Source organism: Pipra filicauda, unplaced genomic scaffold (assembly GCF_003945595.2).
Source record: "Pipra filicauda isolate LSUMZ 115617 unplaced genomic scaffold, ASM394559v2 scaffold275_size1018216_pilon, whole genome shotgun sequence".
In the NCBI taxonomy this organism is placed as follows: domain Eukaryota; kingdom Metazoa; phylum Chordata; class Aves; order Passeriformes; family Pipridae; genus Pipra; species Pipra filicauda.
This window is the reverse complement of record NW_024104393.1, coordinates 892885-914573: the sequence shown is the minus strand read 5'-3', so window position 1 is coordinate 914573 and position 21689 is coordinate 892885. Positions and strand designations below refer to the sequence as shown.

At 42.3% G+C, this 21689-nt stretch overlaps 1 protein-coding gene across 1 annotated transcript in view; it reads left to right on the top strand.

Moving 5' to 3' along the window:
* The window catches only part of ATP9A (ATPase phospholipid transporting 9A (putative)), a 53010-nt gene that overhangs the window by 16191 nt on the left and 15130 nt on the right, over positions 1-21689 (top strand). The window contains exons 5-16 of the mRNA XM_027751891.2: positions 1238-1296; positions 2160-2211; positions 2797-2891; positions 3999-4079; positions 5066-5141; positions 7218-7294; positions 7866-8026; positions 8777-8919; positions 9673-9785; positions 11198-11410; positions 16864-17025; positions 21161-21253. Of these exons, the coding sequence (XP_027607692.1) occupies positions 1238-1296; positions 2160-2211; positions 2797-2891; positions 3999-4079; positions 5066-5141; positions 7218-7294; positions 7866-8026; positions 8777-8919; positions 9673-9785; positions 11198-11410; positions 16864-17025; positions 21161-21253 (1325 nt within the window). The remainder of the gene's footprint in view (positions 1-1237; positions 1297-2159; positions 2212-2796; positions 2892-3998; positions 4080-5065; positions 5142-7217; positions 7295-7865; positions 8027-8776; positions 8920-9672; positions 9786-11197; positions 11411-16863; positions 17026-21160; positions 21254-21689) is intronic.

Sequence of the window (21689 nt, the reverse complement as noted above, 5' to 3'; positions counted from 1 at the left end):
GCAAACCCCAGAATCCACGAAAGACCTCTGAGATATTTGTGAAATGGGCCATGACTGCTTATAATTTGTAGGAATAATTACAGCATGTAAGGAAGTCTGCGTTTATTAGCAGCAGTGCTGAAGCATGTTGTTAAGCACACAGTGTGTCACCAGAGCAGCAGGCTACCCGGAGCCCAGAAAGGCTTTCATTGTTAATTTGGAGCAGAAACACTGAAGCATATCCTGAGAAGGATGCTAATGAAGGGACTGCCAGTAGTAAAATCCCACTGACCTTTGTGCTTTGTGCTAATTTCTATTCCCCCTTTCTCCCTTCCCCCTTCCCTGTTCCCCCTGAGCTGCTATCTGGCCATTTAGCCCATGAATTTTGAGGTACAGTAGGAGTGTTGTCCGTGCTGGGGTGAGCTCCACGTGCCTCCCCCACTCCCACTCAATCACAGCAGATTAAAGAGGCTTTTGTTGAAATATAACAGACAGACACATAGAGGCAGGGTTCAAATTAACTGATTATAAATCACTACTTAGTCTGAGAAGCCAAATCTAGAGCTGGCTAATGATTTGAAATTACTAGCCAATTGTTAAATTAATCCCCTGTTTTAAAGCAACCGGGAAATGTTTGACAGCTGCACAGAAATAAATATTTACGTGTTTTCTGTGGGACCTGTTCTCTGCAGGGCTCGTTCTGGCTGATCCATGGAGAGGCAGAGGGGAGGTGGTAGTGCTGAGCCAGAGACTGGAGCTGCAGCAGGGGAGGAAATGAGCCTGTTTTTTAGATGGACCCATTGTACTTACAGCTTCCAGGTCTTGGCTTGAGAGTGGAGCTTTAAATTTTCGACCACCTCAGAAAAAGGAATTGATGATTCCCTACTGTAATTTTCCTGTTCTTGCTCTGCTCTCTGCCTGACACTGAAAATATTTTTCAATTCATGAGTTAAACAGTACAAAAAAAGAGTTGAAGGAGTTGTTTCAGACTTGTCACTTGGCTTTCTGCATCCAAGACTGAGGTCTGGAGCTGGTAGACTAGAGGCTTTCAGCCCTTTTGGCAGATTGAGATCCCCTCACTTTACTCAGTGGGCTTGGGAAGTCTTTAGAGGGCAGCTCTGGCCAATTCTTGTGATGGAAACATTACCCTTTTCCCTCAAAACAGTGCAGTGGAAGGAAGGGAGGGAAGGAGCATCACACAGCACCCAGAAACCCTGTCCTGCTGCTGCTCTAACACACTGATATCTTTCCTTTGCAGGGACTGTGAAGGTGAAGAGCTCTAATATTCAAGTCGGTGACCTCATCATTGTTGAAAAGGTTTGCCTTTTATATATACATATATCTTTTCTGCCTAAAATACTTATTTCGCAAGACCGTGGAAAAATATGTATTTTTAATTCATATTTATTTTACAAATCGAAATAGAACGTCAAGTGTTGAACAGTAGTTAAAATATTTCATCACTTTTCAGGGTTCCCCTGCCCCACCAATAACACCACCATCTTTGCAAATCTGTAGACCTGCACCTATAACCTGATTTTTCTACTTATACTACAGCAAGATAAAAGGGCCTCTCTGTCCTTTCTCTGTTGGATACAGGTTAAAAAGCTGTTAAAAACCCAACATTCAGATGTTGCTTTGGGTGTAAACACAGTATTGGCAGGCACAGTGATCCATTTGTAGATACTGGTATAATTCCACCTTTATACAAGTTCATATGTGGGCTTTTTTATCCACTGATTTTATGTTTTTCCCACACACTCTCTGTGCAAGCAACTATGACCTTTAAAACCATTAGTACGAAAATACTCAGTACAAAAAGAGAAAATTGGTGGCTCTAGATTCCAGATACAACCTTTCTTCTAGCATGGGACTTCTTGAAAGGAAACCAGCATTAGTTTAAGATTTCTTCATACTTCTAGAATTACTCACCAGCCCTTTTGTAAACCAAGCCCTTGGGGTCTGGGCAGTGGGAGCTGGCACCAGTTATTATTCTGCACTTGGAATTCTGAAGGGAAGCGAGTTTAGGATTCAAAGCAAAATGAATCCCAAGCTTCAGCTTGACAAAGGAATCCCCTTTCTCCCCCATCTCCCCTTTGCTGGTCACGGTGGGGCCGTGCAAGGAGCTGCACGCGCGTGCAGGGCTGGGTGCACAATAATGGCCTTTCTTCTCCTCCCAGAACCAGCGGGTCCCTGCTGACATGATCTTCCTGAGGACGTCAGAGAAGAATGGTAAAACATCTGGAACCAATTGTCAAAATAGCCATTAACCTTTCACTGGTTGTTTAGAGAAAATTATCTTTTGGAAATGTGAAAGAGATAGATAATAGTAAAATTTTAGAGAGACAGACAATTCAAGCAGTTTTATGGACCACCATTTCTGGGCATGTTTATACTCTGGTTTTTGTTTGCTAATCAAAGAGCATGGGGAGTTGAATCCGGGGTAGATGTATCTGGTTGCATAAGAGTTTGCATTTTAGATGTAAATCATTTTAGTTGCTGTTCAGGTTTGTTTTGTCAAGTGTGGGATAAGGAAATGTTTGATCAGAAGGATTAGAAAGTATAAAGACTAATGAGAACATTTTAAATGTCTTAAAAATACAGTGTCTCACTGTATTCTGGACTAGTGGAAGGCAATGAATGTGTGATGCAGGAACATCATCCTTACATTATTAACAAATGTTACTTGGAATCAGATACTGTTTCCAAAGAAAGAAGGACATGAATATCTTAGATATGGAGCCAGTTCATGAGTTATCTAGAGACGTAGCTAAGACAGAGCTGGAAGGAGCACTGACTGCTGTTGAAAACCCACAGGGTCCTGCTTCCTGCGCACCGACCAGCTGGATGGGGAGACGGACTGGAAGCTGCGCCTGCCTGTCACCTGCACCCAGAGGCTGCCGACTGCTTCTGTAAGCTCCTGCTGCAAACCTCTCCTTGGTAAACCTGGGCATGTTTTACCTGAAAAGCGTTCGGGTGCCTCAGTCCACGGGCACCCAAGGGCATCATTCTGCTCGGGGCGTGTGACAGATTAGCTTTGGCAACCAAAAGTGCAAGTGCAAAGCAGCTCGTCCTGAGCTCCAGGTGAAGCGTCAGGTAAGGGGAGGCTGGGTGCCCCTGTGCCACAGGGCTCTCACCACAAACTCTGCAGGAAGGCTCTGGGGTCAGCAGCTTCAGGTGGCTCATGGTAGGATGCTCCTGTTTTCTTTTTCCTTTCCAGAGACCGTTGTTGCCACTCAGTCCAGGACAGGTCTTGTTGCCCTCTGAAATGACTTCAGAGGCTGCTCAGTTTTCATTGCCCACCCTTATGAAAGGGGAGGTGTCACCATGGAAGCTCTACTGTATGATCTAAAATAAGCATAAAACCTCCACCAAACATGATTATTTCCCAAAATCTCTAGTTAAAGCAGTTTAGTGCTGTTTGTTGGTGGGGTTTTTTTGTTTGTTTGTTTTTAAGAAAACAAGTAAAAGAAGGGGGAAATCACAGTATCTGCTTTATTGATGTTCTATCTGTAAAAAGTGCAAGAAGTTTATTCTGTACAAAGCCTTTGAAGCAAGGCATTCTTTCCTTGAAGTGAACAGTTCATACCTGTGTAGGAGTCAGCAGTGAAAAACCTGTGCAGAATTGGCTTTATCTTCTTGCCACCCCAGAACTGTCCTAGTGACACTAAATATTGAGTGACAGGGTGTGCCATGGTTGTCTCAGAAGACCAAACCTTCATTGCTATGAGGTAAGAAGTGTCTTAGGCTGCCTTGATTATTCAGGCTGAAATTTCTTTTATGGGGCACAGAGATCTGAGTAAGTCTCAGGAGTCTCTCGGGTATCCTTCCAAGAAATACTCCTCAGTGGAGCTGGTACACCAACTGTATGTTCTCTCAGACACTTGGGCTGCAGTAAGTGACAAGATTTAGTGATTGCCTTAACGTGATAAGTAACTCTTGCTCAAGTATTCTGGTAGAAACACTTGTACATTATTAAAATGTGGTTGTCTGTCTGCCAAAACGTGTCTGTTTTATAGGACCTGCTGCAAATCCGATCCTATGTGTACGCAGAGGAGCCCAATATTGACATCCACAACTTTGTGGGGACCTTCACAAGGGTGAGTCTTCCTGATATATCCTTGAAATCAAACCTGTAGTGTTTGCTGTGCAAACTGCTGAATGCTACCAGAGTGCCAGGGTTTTTCAGGAGAAATAGTGGAGTTGTCTTGCCATTTCTTTCTATTTTTCCTTTTCTTTCTTCGTAAAATCCATGAAACAAAAATTGAAACTTTGACTTGGAGACAATGCCACAGGCTCTTTGGGATTAAGGACTTTGCCTGAAGGTATGAGACATGAACACGTGGACAAGATTGGTACTTAGATATTCATGGTGGCTGTTCAGAAGAAAATCTGGACCACCATGGACTCTGTAGGATTAAAATCCTTTAATTGTGGGGAAAAAAAGGGGATCTTAGCTTAAATATGAGTTGGTTGGGGTTTTGCCTTCAATTGAATGCAGTGTATGTGAACTCAGTTATATCAGGGAGCAACAGCACTGAGCCACTGAGAAATGTCACCATTAAAAACATATCTCTTCTGACTTGCTGGGAAGGTGCATTGTTGGGGCAAAAGGTCGATTTGTTGTTGTTTTTTTTTTCTCCTCTCAGTGGGATAATGACAATTTTGAGAGATTCATCCAATACCCTTGGGGGAGATTTCAGAGGGCGAATGGGTTTGTAACAAATAGGAGACAGGTAGAGCCTTTTAAAAGTTGTTGCCCAAACAGGTTCTCAGTGAGGTCTTACAGCAGCAGGAGAAATGCCACATAAGCCCAGGGAGGAAACATTTCTCTGGAGAACTGCTGACAAATCCCTTGCTCATTTTTGATTCCCAGAGACCTCTACCAGGCAGAAGTGTCTTAATAGATCCCCACTGAAATAAAGTGGTCATGTTTTTAACCCAGAGATTTACCAGGGTTTATGAAAGTCCTCCATCCTGTCAAGAATCCCTCTACCAACTCTTCCAACATCCCTCTGCAAACACCTCTGTGTGACTCTGCTCGTTTACATTACTGACAATTTTGTTTCTTTTCATCCCATTGCAGGAGGACAGTGACCCTCCAGTAAATGAAAGTTTGAGCATAGAAAACACCCTGTGGGCCAGCACAGTGATTGCATCAGGTAAGATGGAGACACGTGTGAAATTGTTTTGAAGGCAATATGTTAACAATTTTTAAAGGTATTTTTGTAATGGAATAATAATCTCTGTCAGTTGGAGAAATTAGCAGTTGGAATGAGGTTTCCCACTTGTCCTAACACCTCTGGGGACCTGAGCTGACATCTAATTGCCTCTTGGACATTCCTAGATGAGAAGGAATTGGAGTGGCCTTTGGGGCACTTCTTTAGCATGTAGGGCCAGAATAGCACTTAATTGCTCTCCACATTGACATCCTAATCTGTAACAGAAATGGTGTCAAATAGATTCTGGTAACAGAAGCTAAGATGAAAGATTTCCAGGTAAGTGCTTCCATTGAGTTCGTCCTATATACTTTTAAAAAGGAAAAAAATAAAGTCTTTGACAGATTTTGAGTTATATCCACGATAAGCTCCCAAGGCCTGAGATTAATCAATGCCCTCTTGTAGAGGCTTGTCAAAGTAAAAACCTTGTTCCTCTCTTGTCCACTGTGTTTGTGAAGCTTGCGGGGCTGTAGCTGAAGGAGAGTGGAATCCTGAGGTCCAGTTTTGGAATTGAAGTTGTCAAATGGAGAGACTTGACAGTGAATTTACAAATATAATTTCAAAGGGTTTATGCAGTTGAGTCTGTTTTAAGTGGCCATAAACCAACCAGAAACTCTTTTTAACCTGTATCAGTGAGCCTTCAAGCCTTTTCTAGTCCTGGCAGGTGTTTCCTCTCGTTTTGACTCACTTATCAACATAATACTCAGTTTTGTTTCTCCTGTGGCAATAATAAATAGCACGTTGTAGGTTATTTCTGTTAGGAAAAAAATGTGGGTATTATTTTTCTTCTTCTGTGAGTGAAAGCTGCTGAGTCGTGGTGCCATCTCACTGGGGCAGCCCTTGCTTGAAAGACTGAGCAGAGCTATGTGGCTTCTCCATCTGCTGTAGTAGGGATGGGTCTGACTCTGACTGTTTGAGGTGGATTTGGAGTAGCTGTGCCATCTGCTGATTTGAATTCTGATGATCTTACCACCACCTGCCATCTGGCTCCAGGGATTTGTTGTTGTTTTTGGAGGTATTTTTTTAAAGGAATGTTTCTCAGCATATTTTTAGAAACCACCTCTTTTGAATCGGTCTTATTTAAAAATAATTCACTCACAGCCTATTAAAACTTTGATTATTAATGAGAGCAGGGGAATAGTAGAGTATGAAGTAGAAATGTGTTTGCAGTAGTGGTGTATTTGAGTTGCTTTTCTCCATTTTTTACGGAGTAAAATTTTATGGTAAAAAAAGATTAGACCTTGACAATTGCAGCTTTTAAACTCTTGATGGTACACAACTTTTTCTTTATGGCTTTTTGTAAAGTCTTAAGAAGAAAACCTGGAGAAACCCAATAATTTATGGTACTAAACTGTATTATGTTTCTGAAAGAAGAAGATAGAGAACTTTGTTGCTCTCAGCTCTTTAGCAGCTGTAGGACAGAGCATTAAAATACACTGATGGCCTCCCAGCAGCTCCATCTGTTACAGTAAGGTAGGAGTTGGTATGATTCACTTTATGGTAGGAGCAGTAATTAGACAACTTGAAGTAAATTTAGATTTTAAAATAAGGTAATTCTGTCTTTGAAAGCTGTTGTAATTCATTGGGTTTACTCTGATTGTATCAACTTTTACCAATAAATAACCTTAGCCCAGAGCACTGATTGAATTTTGACACACAGTGAAGGACCTGGTGTAAGGCAACACCAAAGTGGGATTCCAAGTGGTGGGAGGAAATCCAAGATGTCCTCCATCCCTACCAACTTTTATTTATAGTATGGAGAGACAACTGACAAAAGGGGTTCAGGGAAGGCTGAGAGAGAGCAAAGCTGACTGCTCTTTCCACGTACATGAGCTGATGCAGTGTGGTTGAAGTCTTACTGACTTGGAGGGTGTTTTCTGTTCCAGTCTGTGTTTTCCTAAGTGTCATATTGATACCAGCTTTTTAAATTTCTGGTTGCTACTGAAATTAACCTGCTAAAAATCCTTTCCACCTGACATCCAGCAAGTGTTTTTATAGAGAAAGCATTTGTTTGTTTAGGTACTGTGGTGGGAGTTGTCCTCTACACTGGAAGGGAGCTGCGCAGTGTGATGAATACTTCAAACCCAAGAAGTAAGGTATGGTGAAGAAACAGTCTTATAATAAATAAAAGGGTCAGAAATTGATCATTTTTTTTAAGGCAAATCCTTCCAAATGCTATATGTACACACTATAAGGACAACCTCCTGGGAATAATTGATGTTTTCCAACCTGTGATTCAAGATAGTTGCCATAACAGAACCTATTTCGCCTTATTTTTTTGATCCTATTTTATGTGTGTCTTCTCACTTTTTTAAGGTTGGCTAAACCATTGTTTTATATGTTTATAATGAGACAGTCTCAGAATAGAAAAGCTCATTTTTCTGCATTATTCTATTATAGCAAAGCTAAGACACAGTGCAGGGATGTTTATAGAGTGTCCTCTCACGCCTCTTCATGCACTGCTTGGCTTCTAAAGGATGGAAATCTTATTTAATAAGCTGGCAAGAGTATTGCTTATAAATTTAAATGTGTTTGTAGTGTTTTAAAAGAGAAGCTGACTAGTGGGGAATGTCTCTCTGGATATGGCGGTTCATTTCCTTTGTGAATATTACATTGAGCTCACATCTTCATTTGTGTGCTTGAAATGTCTCTCTCTCACTTTTTTAGATTGGTCTTTTTGATTTGGAAGTGAACTGTCTTACCAAGATCCTGTTTGGGGCTCTCGTGGTGGTCTCCCTGGTCATGGTGGCCCTCCAGCACTTTGCTGGCCGTTGGTATCTTCAGATCATAAGATTTCTCCTCCTGTTCTCAAACATCATTCCCATTAGGTAAGGCAGCAATTGTTAGCGCTTCCCAGCAAAATACTGCTTGCTTTGTGTCCCCCTCCATGCTTCTACCATGAACAAGCACGTAAACTCTTATCTACTCCTCATTTTACAGCTAAGCAAATCTAGAAATAGAAATCAAGTTACTGTTCAAACATAAGAATTGCTTTGTTGTTTCTGCTGACTTTGTTCAAACTTATTAACCCATTCACTGACTCGGGCTGTGGATTAGTCATTTAAGGGCCCTTCTCTGTGTTTGGACTACCTGGTTACTTTGATAAGAACAGAGCAAAAAAACGGAAAAGGAGGGTTATTTATACAGCCTGTAGTGTAATGGAACACAATTGTCTTTTAGAGGGGAATGAAACTTTAATATTGAATTGTACTGGATTAGGAAGTGGATTAGTAAATTACGTTGGGTGCAGGACTGGGATTCATTTCAGTTCCATTTTTAATCTGCTCTCTGTGGATCAATCACACTGTCCTTACTCTGTGTCTGTCTTCCCCTCAAATCATATCTGTTCTTCTCATTGTAATTTTATCATCTGTCTTTGAATTACAGTGTAATTACCTTTGCCACCTGACCACTCGCTTTGAATATACTTTTCCTGAAACACCCTCTTTAGCAGCTCAAAGTCAGGGTGGACTGTGTGTCCTTTCATTGCACTGTGGCAGTTCACAAGGATTTTTTCTGAAGTTTAACTGGTGATATCTTTTTTTTTTATTATTCTTTTCCCCCTCCCTCCTGCACAGTTTACGTGTGAACCTGGACATGGGGAAAATTGTCTACAGCTGGGTGATCCGCAGAGATTCCAAAATCCCCGGCACTGTGGTTCGATCCAGCACTATTCCTGAGCAATTGGGCAGGATATCCTATTTGCTTACAGACAAAACAGGTATCTGTAGAAAGTCATGGAATGTTGTTGTTGGGATTTTGTTACATTTTTGGCCAGGCAGAGAGTATAATGTAAGTTTTTTTTGGACTGGAAGAAATATGCATTTCCTGTCACTTTGACGTTATGATTTAATCAGTTTTTGAAAAAAAGTTCTGCATTTTTTTTTTTTTGTTCTGAAGGCACTATAGGTAAGGTAGGACAGGAATGTTACACTACTTCAAAGAACACTTAAAGCATGCTATTAAAACAAAAGCTGAGGGTAAAAATAAAATTAAAATCAACTTTTTAGAACTAGTTTTCAAAGCCAGATAAAGATAGCTTACACAGGTAGGCAGAAACATATCATTAGCCTGTTTGCTGCTGTCTTTACACTTTTGAAGTTGGGCTTGATTCTGGAAGCTGTAATGAAAAGCTTGGTCTGACATAAAATCCTGGTCCCATTGAAGTTGTTTCCAGGTTTTTTTTGTTCCAATGGGATCAGAATTATGCTTGCAGCTCCTGCTGGCACTGACTGTGGGGTGAATCTCTTTCTTATTTATGCACCACTGCTTCCCAGGAGAATCAGCCTTCAGGTTGACAAATAGGCAAATATTGTCTTTTTTGCCAGCCCCGACCTGTGCTGAGAGTCTGGTGCAGTGACTGGTTCAGCTTCTGACTTAGTTTATCTTGAATTTGAGGCACAAGGACAAGAAGGAGTGCTGGAAAAGAGGTGTGTTGGTTCCCACTCCATGTCTGGTGCTGCTTTTGTTGCAGGAACTCTGACACAGAACGAGATGGTCTTCAAGCGACTCCACCTGGGGACGGTGGCGTACGGGCTGGACTCCATGGATGAAGTGCAGAGCCACATATTCAGCATATACACCCAGGTAGAATTGAACTGCATCAATTAACTCTTCATTCACAAAAGTTTACCAGGTCACTGGGCTAATGATGAATTATAATGGCAGAGATCTGTTAATGACTGTTACGTTTTGGAAAAGTCTGAAGGTCGTTGGATGCTCAATGCATAAATAACATCATGATTGCTTGCTGCATCTGTAGGTACTCCATGTCCTCAGTGTTTAAATGCCCCAGCACATGCAAGTGTAAGAGGGTTTATGTGCTTGTTACTGAAGTCTGAGTGTAAAATAACAGACATTTATTTAGATATCTAGGCATCTCTCTCTCTTTCCTTCCTTGTTCTTAGCATCTCGTTCTTCTCTAGGTGTTGAGACCCTTAAATGACTGAACTGCACTAAAAAAAAAAAGAAATCCAGCAAAAAACCCCCAAACTTCAGTTCTGTTTGTCCTCAATGCTGTACTCAGTCTCTAGAGAAAACTTGACTACTAGTTAATTATTTGCCAAAGTATTCAATATTTGTCAAGAACATTTGGGTGACTGATTATTCCAGTATGTGACTAGTGACTGAATGCACTTCAGCTGAGGGTTTGCTGTTTGATTTTGGCAGCAGTGCTGATGAGCAGCAATATTAAATTTGAAGATCTTGTATCCTAATCACTAGTGTGGAAAATAACACGTGGAATTACCCTGGTAAAGAATATGTCTCATAAAACTTGTATAATTACCAAGTGAGATTCCTTATAATGAGGAGCATTTGCTGGCAATGATTCATTTTGAACTGTAGTTCTTATTCTTTGCTCTTATTTTTACCACGTTGTGGCCTTTGACCTGGAAGTGAAACTTTTGTCCTCTTGACACTAAAGGTTAACAGAGCAGGAAACTGGATCACTGTGTGTCCCTTCTTCAACCAGGATAATTTAGTAATTGTGCAATTATCTGAAGACTCCCATTCTGATACTAAAAATAGTATTAAAAATTAAATTAATGTAATTAAGATTTTCTAGCTCCATACGAGTCATCTGTTTTCTGTTTTCACCAATTGTATTCTCTTGCACGTTGAAACCCAAGTGAGTGTAAATTTTCCAAGCCACACCAGTCTTTTGTGGAACAAAAAGTGGTTTCACTGAGTCTTCTGCCTTTGCTCAATCACCATTTGGTGTCTGGTGGCTCTGCAACAGAAGGTTTGTTTTCCTGGTGTACTGTTCCAAAAACTTAGGTAAAACTTTGGGGGCATTTTACTGTACCAGTAGCAGTGATAAAGGAGCTGGATTGGCCTGGGGTGTTTCCAGTGATAGCCTGAGTTAAGGTCTGTGTCGAGTGTGCCTCATTTCTGGGGACAGTGTGCACAGCTGCCTCATATATGGTCTTCACTGAAGTAAAGACTTCATTTAATTTGTTTTTTTTCCTCACAGTAATTCTCCTTTCTTTGTTTATAAGCAATCCCAGGACCCCCCTGCAGTGAAGGGCCTCACCTTGGCCACGAAGGTGCGCAAGACGATGAGCAGCCGCGTGCACGAGGCGGTGAAGGCCATCGCCCTGTGCCACAACGTCACCCCCGTGTACGAGTCCAACGGGGTCACGGACCAGGCGGAGGCTGAGAGACACTACGAGGACTCCTGCAGGGTGTACCAGGCCTCCAGTCCTGATGAGGTCAGTACCCACTGGGGTGGATAAAAGTATCAATGTGATACTTTTGTGTGACTGTGCTTGTTGCTGGGAAAAAACCACGGATATTTGGAGGCAGCGCTCCAGTTTAGTGGAGGGGATAATATTTTAATGTGTTTGTTGCTCTGATAACCCATGGATACACCATAAGTGCCCTCTCAGCTGTTCTGTCTCTCTGCCTGAAGCTACAGATCCACATGGTGACTGGGATCTGTTGCATCATCACAGAATTTTTGCTCCTGTTTCTGCAGCTTTTGTCCAGGGTATATTTTGCACTTCAACACCATGAGTCCCTTTGACTGTGTTTGGTGAATTATGGGCAGTTTTATCTTGTTTGGGGAGGAAACTTGTGAGAGGAGGTTAGAACACTCACAGAGTTCAGCTTGTCCCTGCTTTGTGAGGTGTTTGAACTTCCAGACCAAGTGAAAAGTTGTAAATCACACTGGGCAGCGCTGCTGACCCAGGACACATCCCTTCCCATGCAGATGGACAGGCCCAGTGCTCAAGAGTGAAGTGCACAAGTTTGTTTTGGAGCAAAGCTGTGCCCTGCCAGGTCTCTGCCAGCCCCCAGCACAGCCAGGGCTATGCAGGGTGGTACAAGGGGGAAAAACTTTACAGCTCTCCAAACAATCACTGGGAACTTTAACTGGACACTTGAGAGATCAGGTTCAATACAGGACCTTCAATTGAAGTGTTTGCAAAAGTCTGCAAAATTTGGAAAATTTAATTATAGTGTTGTTTCCTTCTGTGACAAAGACAGGAGGAATAAAATACGGTTTTGCTATTGGTTACACTTCTTGGATATATCTTTTGGTGCAACCAAGATTAATCACTTTGTTTTCTGTTAATTTGTATAACTACACTTGCTCTGTGCTATGGAAAGAGACTGAAGTTTGACACTTCCCCTGAGAATCCCACTGATGCTATGAGAACATATCACCCCTCTGACTACATTTGAAGGGTTCTTCCATTTATTGCCCCAAATAAACCAACTTTGCCTCTGATAATAAGCTTTTCACCTCTGACATCAGAAGAGAAGCTGGCTCTCCTCATTGTTAGAGGAGGAGAAATGCTTTGCATGGAAATACATTTATTTGTTAGAAGCCCAGCTGTGTGAGGATTTTGGGATTGTATGAATTACTGAAAGACTGGCACACAGAGTTAGTTTCCATGTTTCATATGCATTCAAACTCTTCCCTATAGTGTTTTTCTTCCAAAGCAAGGTAATTAATTCATTTCATACAGTGTGTTTTTCTCTTCACTGTACAAAAGCTGCATCTCTGCTCTTTCCCCCTCCTCCGTGGATGTGCCCACAGTGCCAACCAGCATTTCCTCCTCCCTGAGCAGGGTGTGGGTGTCCTCTCATCCTCTCCCACACACAGTCTAGGGTAGAGGTTTGTTTACCTGCTTTTCTCCTCTGTAGTGTGTTGCTCTCCCCTGTAAAAGCAGCTTACAGAAAGCAACTGCCTTTGGATTGAAATGAGTTCTGAATGATTTCCAGATGGTAATTTTTGTGATCTGCATTTAAGTTGGGGGTTTTTTTCCCCCTAAAGCATTTACTGGCTATTTTTGCACAGATTCTCTGTTTGTTTACATATATACTGTGGTATATAGTGAAGTCAGTGATTTTTCTTTTCCTTTTTCTCCTTACACTGTTCTGTCTTTAAAATATTTATGCAGCAATTTGTCTGAAATGCCCAGGGGATATTGTTTGTTTGTTTTACTACAGCATGATAACTAATCCTTCCAAGATTATTGTTTAAATTCTTTTTTCCTTTCTTGTGATATCTTAAGTAGAGAATTACAGTGGGTTAAGAAATCAGATATGCTTTGCTGCACTGAGGAAATATTGTCTGTAGGTCTTAGATACACAAATATTGTTTAGCCATGCTCTGTGTGTCATACTAGATGGTACAAAATGCAGGATCAACACAAATGGAGTCCTTCAGAAGGGAGCAATGCTGTTAAATAACATTCCCTGTGGGGGAATGGCTTTGGACTCCTGTTAAAGCCAGCCTTTGAAATCTTATATCAATAAAATATTGCCATGGCAGGGAAGGTCAGTTTATGAAATGAGTACAAAAACTTGTATTCTCTTTACTTTAACAGCAAGGGTAATTTCTACCAGTTGGCACAGGATTCATTTCCTGTAACAGAAAGCAGGATTTCCTAAATTTGTTTCCTGTGCACGCTGCCATTTAGAAGTCTTGAAGTATCTTTATTCAGATATCGGTTACAGCCTTGGGGCTCTGCGAGCCAGTTGTCAGTTGTGGCCATACAGTAACTAACAGGGGAAATGAAATAGATATAATCTGATCAGAGATAAGAGTGCCTGAGATTCCTGGGCAAACAGTCTTTAACCCTGACAACCCTCCACAGCTGCCAGGACATGAAAGGGTGCACGGATCAATTGGTCTCTGCCTGCTGTCTGCCTGCCCAGGCAGCCCTAAATGGGGCTCTGCAGAGCAACTCATGGCACGCAAGGATCAATTTGTCTCTTTAGAATGAAATTTATTAGTCGATATCCACTTCAGTGGTGGCTTGGGTAATTTAATTGTCGGAAAGAGCAAAGTTTGGGGATGGTGTGCTGAGCTGCTGGAGCTGCTCTGCTTTGTAATGCTCAGATCAGTATCGGGCTTGGCCTGGATGGAGCTGGAAAATCCAGGCGTGTGGTCACTTTATTGATTTCCCTCCTCAGTGAGCATGTTTGGTGGAGGTGTTTGAGGGCCTTCAAGCCTCTTTTAAATCTCAGTCTAAGCTGTTAACGTATTTTTGCATGTTGGATGTTTCTCATCTTTTCACTGTGGCTTGAGAGCACCTCTAGTTATCTGTTTGTACAACACAGAATAAACCTCCTCTGTCTCACATGGAGCCAGGACATGCTCCCTGTCCCAGGTGCCTGGACTCTGCCAGAAGAGCTGTCGGTGCTTCTGTTGCCATTGTTTTTTCCACTGGTGCCACTGCACTTCCTAAAGGCCAGGCCCATTGTATTCCCTGTTGAGTGGAGACAGTAATGTCAGTGCTTTTAGTACATCTGATGGGAACACTTCAAAATGACATCACCGTCTCTCTCAGTAGTTATTCATTAAGTACTGTAGAGGCTGGGAAGTGGCACGTTCATGGAGTCAACCCCCGGCCCCGTGGTTCACCTGGAGGTGAGACAGGACCCACGCCTGCTCAGGAGCAGCATGGAAAAAGGGGATTTCTTTTATTCTTCTTCCCTTCCCATTGAGGTACCGTTTCAGGGCCATCCCCAGTTCCTGGTGCTCTGCAGTCAATTAGTTTGAAGTGTGTCCCGTGCATGATGTAGCATCTCTGACTGCTCATCCATTTGGTCCTCTGTACAAGACTTTTCTTTCTGGAGGTTTAAAGCTTCCTGATGTGGGATTTAAATGAGATGCTGACAGGGAAGGAGGGAGGAGGTGTCTGTAAAAAGGAGGTGCAGAACTGGGAGCAGAGATTTGTCTCTCCAGGCATTTGCAGCTTACCCACATGGACAAATCAACAGCCAGTGCTGGTCAGGCTGAACATCACATAACACTGTGTTGTGAGCAATTCTCAATAATTATTTATTAACCAAAGTATTAGAAACCCAAGCTCCATCTCTGCTCTGGGAGGCTGTTAGGAGGATTATCTAACTGCACACTTTAATGCACTGAGGATGGCTTGAAGAGACTTTTTCAAAGATAAGCTTGAAAGAGCCTTTGATTTGTAATCTTTGAGTAAGCCTGCAAAAACTTGCTAATATTAAACCAAATATTGATTCAAATTGACTTAAAGGTCTTTCAAGGCAAAGCCAACTCAACCACTTTTTGAGTTTTATTTTAATCTGACAATTTAAGACTACTTTATGAAACCAAAAGTTTATTCTAAGTTTTCTTTTATGCCTAATTTTGAATTAAAGGGATCTGAGTTCACAAAAGATTCTCCAATTAGACCCAACTGGGTCAATTCTTTTAACAAGATCTAGACCAAATATAAGAATTTACAGGTTCCATTTTTATTTGTATCTCACGTTTGTGATTTCCCAAAATAAATTTCATTTTTTTCCAAGGCATTTGTGGTCACTTAAAGGCAGAACCTGAAAGGCATAAGGTATAATTAATCTTCAAGTCAGTGGCAACCATGTCCCCAGTGCTCTCCTGCCTTTGAAAATGTCACTGTAAAACACTTCCAGTATTTCATGTCTGTTTGGAGAAAGTATCCCTTGATCCTTTCTGGAGGCCAGTGATATATGGGCTCGTGTCAGCTGCTGCTCCCATCTGTTACTGCCCAGACAGCTTCTAGAGTTAAGTCTCAGCAAGCTCAGTCTTAGATGGATGTGTCAGCTGAGGTGGGGATTCTGGGAGGATTGTCAGGGAAGCAAAATAAAGGCTTTGGTCTTCTGTCCTGACTCAGCTGCAGTCTAGTGAAAGCTAGGAAAGAATTCAGTGCTCTAGGTCCTTAAATACTGGAAGCTGCAATCAAAATGATACCCACCTAAGTTCAGTTAAATGACTTCTGGTGTGTGCCTTGAAAAATCTGAGGTTGATTTAGAGTTTTTTTTGTTTGTTTTGTTTTTCAGTATTTTTAATGTTTAGGGAGAAGGGCTCTGCTAAGAAGTGTCTGAGCCTGCCTTCAGCTGCCTTGCTGATCACTACAGAGCTTGAAAGGTGTCGATGAACTGTTACTACTGAACAGATAGATAATAACAGAGCTCATTTTGTTTGCTTGCTTTTTGAATATGAATTTTTAATGGGCTGCATTAGTGTTTCTAGCTTTGATATTTTAAATCCAGGGTGAATTCATTGGTTTGAATTCCTGATTTCATAAACAGCAAGCTGGGACATAGCACTTTCAAAAAGGAAGTGTTTTTAAAGAGATTTACCAAATGTGCCCAAGGAGGTTTGGGTACCACAGGGCTGGGCAGAGGGTCCCTGTGCCTGCCCTTGTTCCTTTGGAACAGAATCCCAAAATCATTTAGGTTGGAAAAGACCTCCCAGACCATGGAGTCCAACCTGTGCCCGATCCCCACCTTGTCAGCCAGCCCAGAGCACTGAGTGCCATGTCCAGTCATTCCTTGGACACCTCCAGGGATGGGGACTCCAGCACCTCCCTGGGCAGCCCCTTCCAATGCCTGACCACCCTTTCCATGAAGAAATTCCTCCTCGTGTCCAATTGAACATGGCAGTCGAAGGGTGATCACCTCTTGCTGAGGGTCTAGGACAGCCTGGCAGCTGAACCAGACAGGAGCTGGGCTGCCCAAACCACGAAAATACTGTTAGTAAGCCTCTAAATCATGGAAAACCACTAGGAAGAGGCATAGAGGAGCACCTTTATTTATCAACAGATCTATTTGATAGCACCATTAATGACTAATGAATTCTCTGCACCCCCCCCACTATCCCTTCCCCTCATGGTGGGCTCTGGGTGCCCTCACCGTGTCCTCCTCCCCTCAGGTGGCCCTGGTACAGTGGACCGAAAGCGTGGGCTTGACGCTGGTGGGCAGAGACCAGTCCTCCGTGCAGCTGAGGACCCCGGGCGGCCACATCCTGAACTTCACCATCCTCCAGATCTTCCCCTTCACCTACGAGAGCAAGCGCATGGGCATCATCGTCCGGGTGAGCTCCGTGTCCTGCGGGATCTCCTGTCAGTCACAGAATCACAGGATGGGTCAGGCTGGAAGGGACCACAGGGGGGCATCTGGTCCAACCTCCCTGCTCAAACAGGGTTATCCCAGAGCAAATGGCATGGGATTGTGTTCAGATGGTGCTGGAATATCTCCGGTGAGGGAGGCTCCGCACTGTCACTGGGCAAAACATGAAGGGAAACCCATCAAACATCTATGTCCGTGCCACTGTCGTGCTGGCAGAGCTGAGAGGGTTGTTGTGGGATGGACTGGGGCTGTGAATGGACCCTGGTCACAAGTGCCTTCCCCCCTCAGGGTCAGCCAGGAGCCAAGCAGGATCACGGGTCCAGCTTACACTGCATCTCCAGAGCATTGTGGGGTACAACAAGGAATGATGGAGAAGGCAGCAGGTGGGAAGGAGGGAGGGGATTCTCAACTGATGCCACAACAACTTTAAGATATTGTTAGTGGTTTTGTGAATCTGCTCCCCAGATCCCTGCCAGCCACGAAAAGTCCTCTGAGAGCCTGTGGAAGTACAGCACCACGGGAGGAAGCACTTGGAGCTGCAGGGAGCTGTGGAGATGATTTTTAGTGTGAGCTGTTGGACAGAGCCCACAGCCAGGCTGAGCACACAGTGTCACGAGCAGGGCTTGGAAATAGCTGAGTTAAGGTGAAAGGGAGCAGTTGTGCAAGTACCTCGATCAGCAGCAGGCACTGCACACGCTGAATACGTGCCCAGCTGAAATCATACACGACTGTGGCTTTAGATAAAATCTAGTGTAAGATCAGAGCCTCAGAGAAAAAAAATACTTTAAAAAGAAAGAACAACGACAAAGTGTGCCTAAAAAGAGTTGTCACCATTATCATTGCTAGTTTTTAATATTGACTCTCTAGCACTATGTTAGTAAGATAAACCCCACTGTGGTAAGGCACTGCTGTTTGCCTGTGGAGCAAACAAGTTGAAGCAGTCTGAATATTTCTTTTGGAGATAATTAAAACATCCTTGTTATTTTTTTTACTGAGAGTACAGACAGATAATTGGTACCAGGAATCTAAAACATGAATATGAAACCTATAATCCAGGGCAAGACTGGATTTTTTGGTATCACTCCGTGGGCTCTGCAGCTTTCTTATTTAGGGTGGGGAGAATAGTGTGGGAGTGGTTTTTTATTTTTTTTTTTTTTTTTATTTTATTTTTTCCCTCCCCTATTCACTTTGCAGTAAAACTGGGTTACACTGTGTTTATTTGGAGTATCTGGAAACAGGTTGTAAAAATTTCCTCTGCCTGAAATTTTCTCATCTAAGTGGAAGACAGTCCTCTTTTTTTTTTTTGCCTTTTGGATTTGAAGCTTATTCCTTTTAAATTATCTATTGTCCACCATCTCCCCCATTAGGAAGAAATTCTCCAGTTTGTATTTCTGTATTTAGGATATTTCTGCTGGCAAAACCAGCAAAACTTCCACTTGTGGTCAGTGGGAGCAACATCAGGCCCAGATCCTGATTGTAAATACTTTTAAAGAAGCATTGGTCTCTCTCTGTTGTGCTTGTTAATTGAGTGTTTTTATTTTGTAGCTATTCAGCTGCTCTAAGCCGCTAAAATCAGCTCCCTCTCTACCCTGTGCAGAGTCAGGGTTGAATAGCAGATATTGGCTGCCTGGGTACTACTTTGCCATGTTCCTGTGTATTCCAAAATAAGATTTTCAATCAGGGTTTTCACTTTCATTTAAAAAAAAATAATTTATAAGTAGTTATCAAGTAAAATTTACTTTGTTTAAACTTATATGTGTGGATGTTTAGGTGCTCATTTGGTTTTGATCCACAACTTTCAAAGTGTTTACCTCTTCAGTGTATCTTCTAAAACTCTGCTACTTGTTTACAAAACAAAAATAAGGGGAAGGAAAGTAGCTGAACTATCCAGAAGAAAAAACACAGAGTGATGAGGCAGGAAGGGAAATGAAGCTGCACTCACCATTGTAGTGAGTGGAATCCAAATGGTAAAGTTTTCTGCTCAGCTCTGCAGGTATTGCTCGTTCTTATAAGCTGCAGGTTTTTTGGCTGTTGAGAGCTCCTCTGATCACATTGCCAGGCTTCCTGTACAACCTGGGGATGGAGTTTCAGCAAGTGATTCCTGTGCCCAGCCCAGCAATGCTGTTCCTGCAGTCCCTGGCAGGCACCCGTCTCCCCTGTGCATCCCGTCTGCTCTGGCTCCTATGAAAAGATCCCCTTCAACATATAACTTTTAGGAAATAGAGTAATAGTTAATATTGAAAGCAAGTAGCAGATGTTGCCTGGTTTGGGGTATTTTTATAATATCTGCTTGTTTCCTTGTGATCAACTGTCATTTCTGTACCTGATTATTTCAGTTCTAAGAAGTCCTGTTTAACTCAAGCAGCTTCTTCACCATTCTGTGCACTGACTTATCTTCCTCTTTGAAGAAGGCCTGTTTGTTTGACCACAATATTTTCCATTCTTCTTTTTCTTTGCATTTTTTTCCCCTTACCCCTGTGGAATGATCTTTGTTGTACAGCAAAGATAGTGCTATTGTCATATCTGGAATTGAAAGAAGCCTTTGAACTGTGGCCAGAGTCAGACCACGGTGGAAAAAGATGCTTCTCCAAAACAATATAACTGGCAAAACTCTGAGCAGATTTATAGTGTGATCTTGCCATAATATGAGAACGCACTAACCTCCTACTGAACTCAGGGAGAGGAAATGACTAATGCAAGGAGATAGCTGATACAGTATTTATATTGGACAAAAAATCTAAACTATCCTAAGCCAGTTCTGCAGCACGGGAAGTGGAGTCTTTATTCAGTTTCCTACAGAGATGTTGTTAGACACTCTTTAATCAAATAATTTCATAGATAAACCTTTACCATTGGCTACTGCCAAAAGCGTTGTGTTTTATTTAAGCAGATTCTACTTGTTTTGGTAGAGTGACACCTTTTCCTCTGGGGATGTGGGATGTGTGTCTGTCGGTATATGAAGGCTGGATGTTTCAGGACCTTGAAAACCATGGTTAGGATTAATTATAAGAATCTTCCTTGTGACTATCTCTGTGAGCTTGGCAAAAATGGTCAGTAAAGAAGTTTCATTATCCTTGGCTACTTCTTAATTTGCCCAGCAAAGATACTTCCTTTCTTTGCAGGTTTAGTTTCCACATCGGGTGCTGCTTTTATTTTTTCCCTGTGGATATAAACTCTATTTTGCCACAGGACATGAGGCTTTTATTTGCTGACTCAAACTATTTGTGTATGAGCACCTCCACCACTAGTTTCTGTAATGATGGAACAAACTGACCCATCTATTAGTGAGAGATTGAAGTGTCTGCTATTCTTTCCTTTCCTTTCTTTTTTTTCTGAAGTACTTTGCCCCCTTCATTCACAGCTGTCTATTGCAGACCTTTCTGGGCTTTTTGGTTTTGCTGTGTTCACTTTGTTGTCTTCCTATCGCTGGTGGCTATCTTGGTTTACAGAGCAGTTTGTTCCTTACTCATTGTTTTGTCTCCTTTGAGGAAATTGCCAGCGTTTCCATTAGCTTGTAATACTAATGCCTGTGGCCTCTTAGGTATCTGCCTGGTTAGAAGGGATTTTTTAATCTGTGGTAATGTAAATATGCATTGCTTGCAGCCTATAAATTGCTTGTATCAGATAAGGCAGGCAGCAACCTGACCTTTCTGTGGCAAGCAGAAGCTTTAATTTTGCTTGTACCATGTAATATAACAGAGGGGGTAAATTAGAGTGATTTTTGCTCTGTTAAGCTTCATGCATCTGTTTTATTGTTTCAGGTGAGCATGAAATACATTTTCAAGGTGAGGGCTAGAGGTTATTCTGAGGGCACACACAGTCAGGATTGAGAGGTGTCTGTGTGGAGATGCCGTGTGGCTGATTAAAAAACTGATCCTCCTTGTCTAAACGTTAATTCCTGCTGCAAGTAACTGAGTTGGAATTGAATAAGCATCTCCTTTTAGCCCCTAGACAAGATGCTGAGCCAGGTGGACCTCCAGCCTGACCCAGCACAGACATTTCTGTGACTGTTGTGCTAAGAACTCATCATTAACTTGCTGAGGCCCCTCCAAATCTGCCAGTACTGGCCCAGCTTAGACTGTTCTGTTTCTTATCTGCAGGATGAATCTACAGGAGAGATCACCTTCTATATGAAGGGGGCAGATGTGGTGATGGCTGGAATTGTGCAGTACAACGACTGGCTGGAAGAGGAGGTACAGGGCTGTCCCTCCTGTGCTTGGGGGGTTCCTCATGAGGGGGTTTTTCTCCTTCCAGAAAAACACCTGACAAAGCCTGCTAAAATATCTGTAAGCCAGAAGGTCACTGATCTTGGCAATTCATTGGATTAACCTTCAGCCAATTATATATGTAATAACAAGGAAGTCAAGTGGCAAGTTCAGCATATTTAGTGCAGAATAAGTCCTGTAAATAAAATGGGTTTAGCTCAAAAACTGATTGACACTCACTGAATTTATCTTGGACTTGATTCTGTGTTTGGATCTATTTTAGACTGAAAGGTCTAATTTCAAAACTACATTTGGCATCTTGGTACTGGGACATGTTTGTCGGGTTAGTAGTAATGGTAGCACAAAGTTCATAGAATCACAGAATGGTTTGGGTTGGAAGAGACCTTAAAACCCATGTCATTCC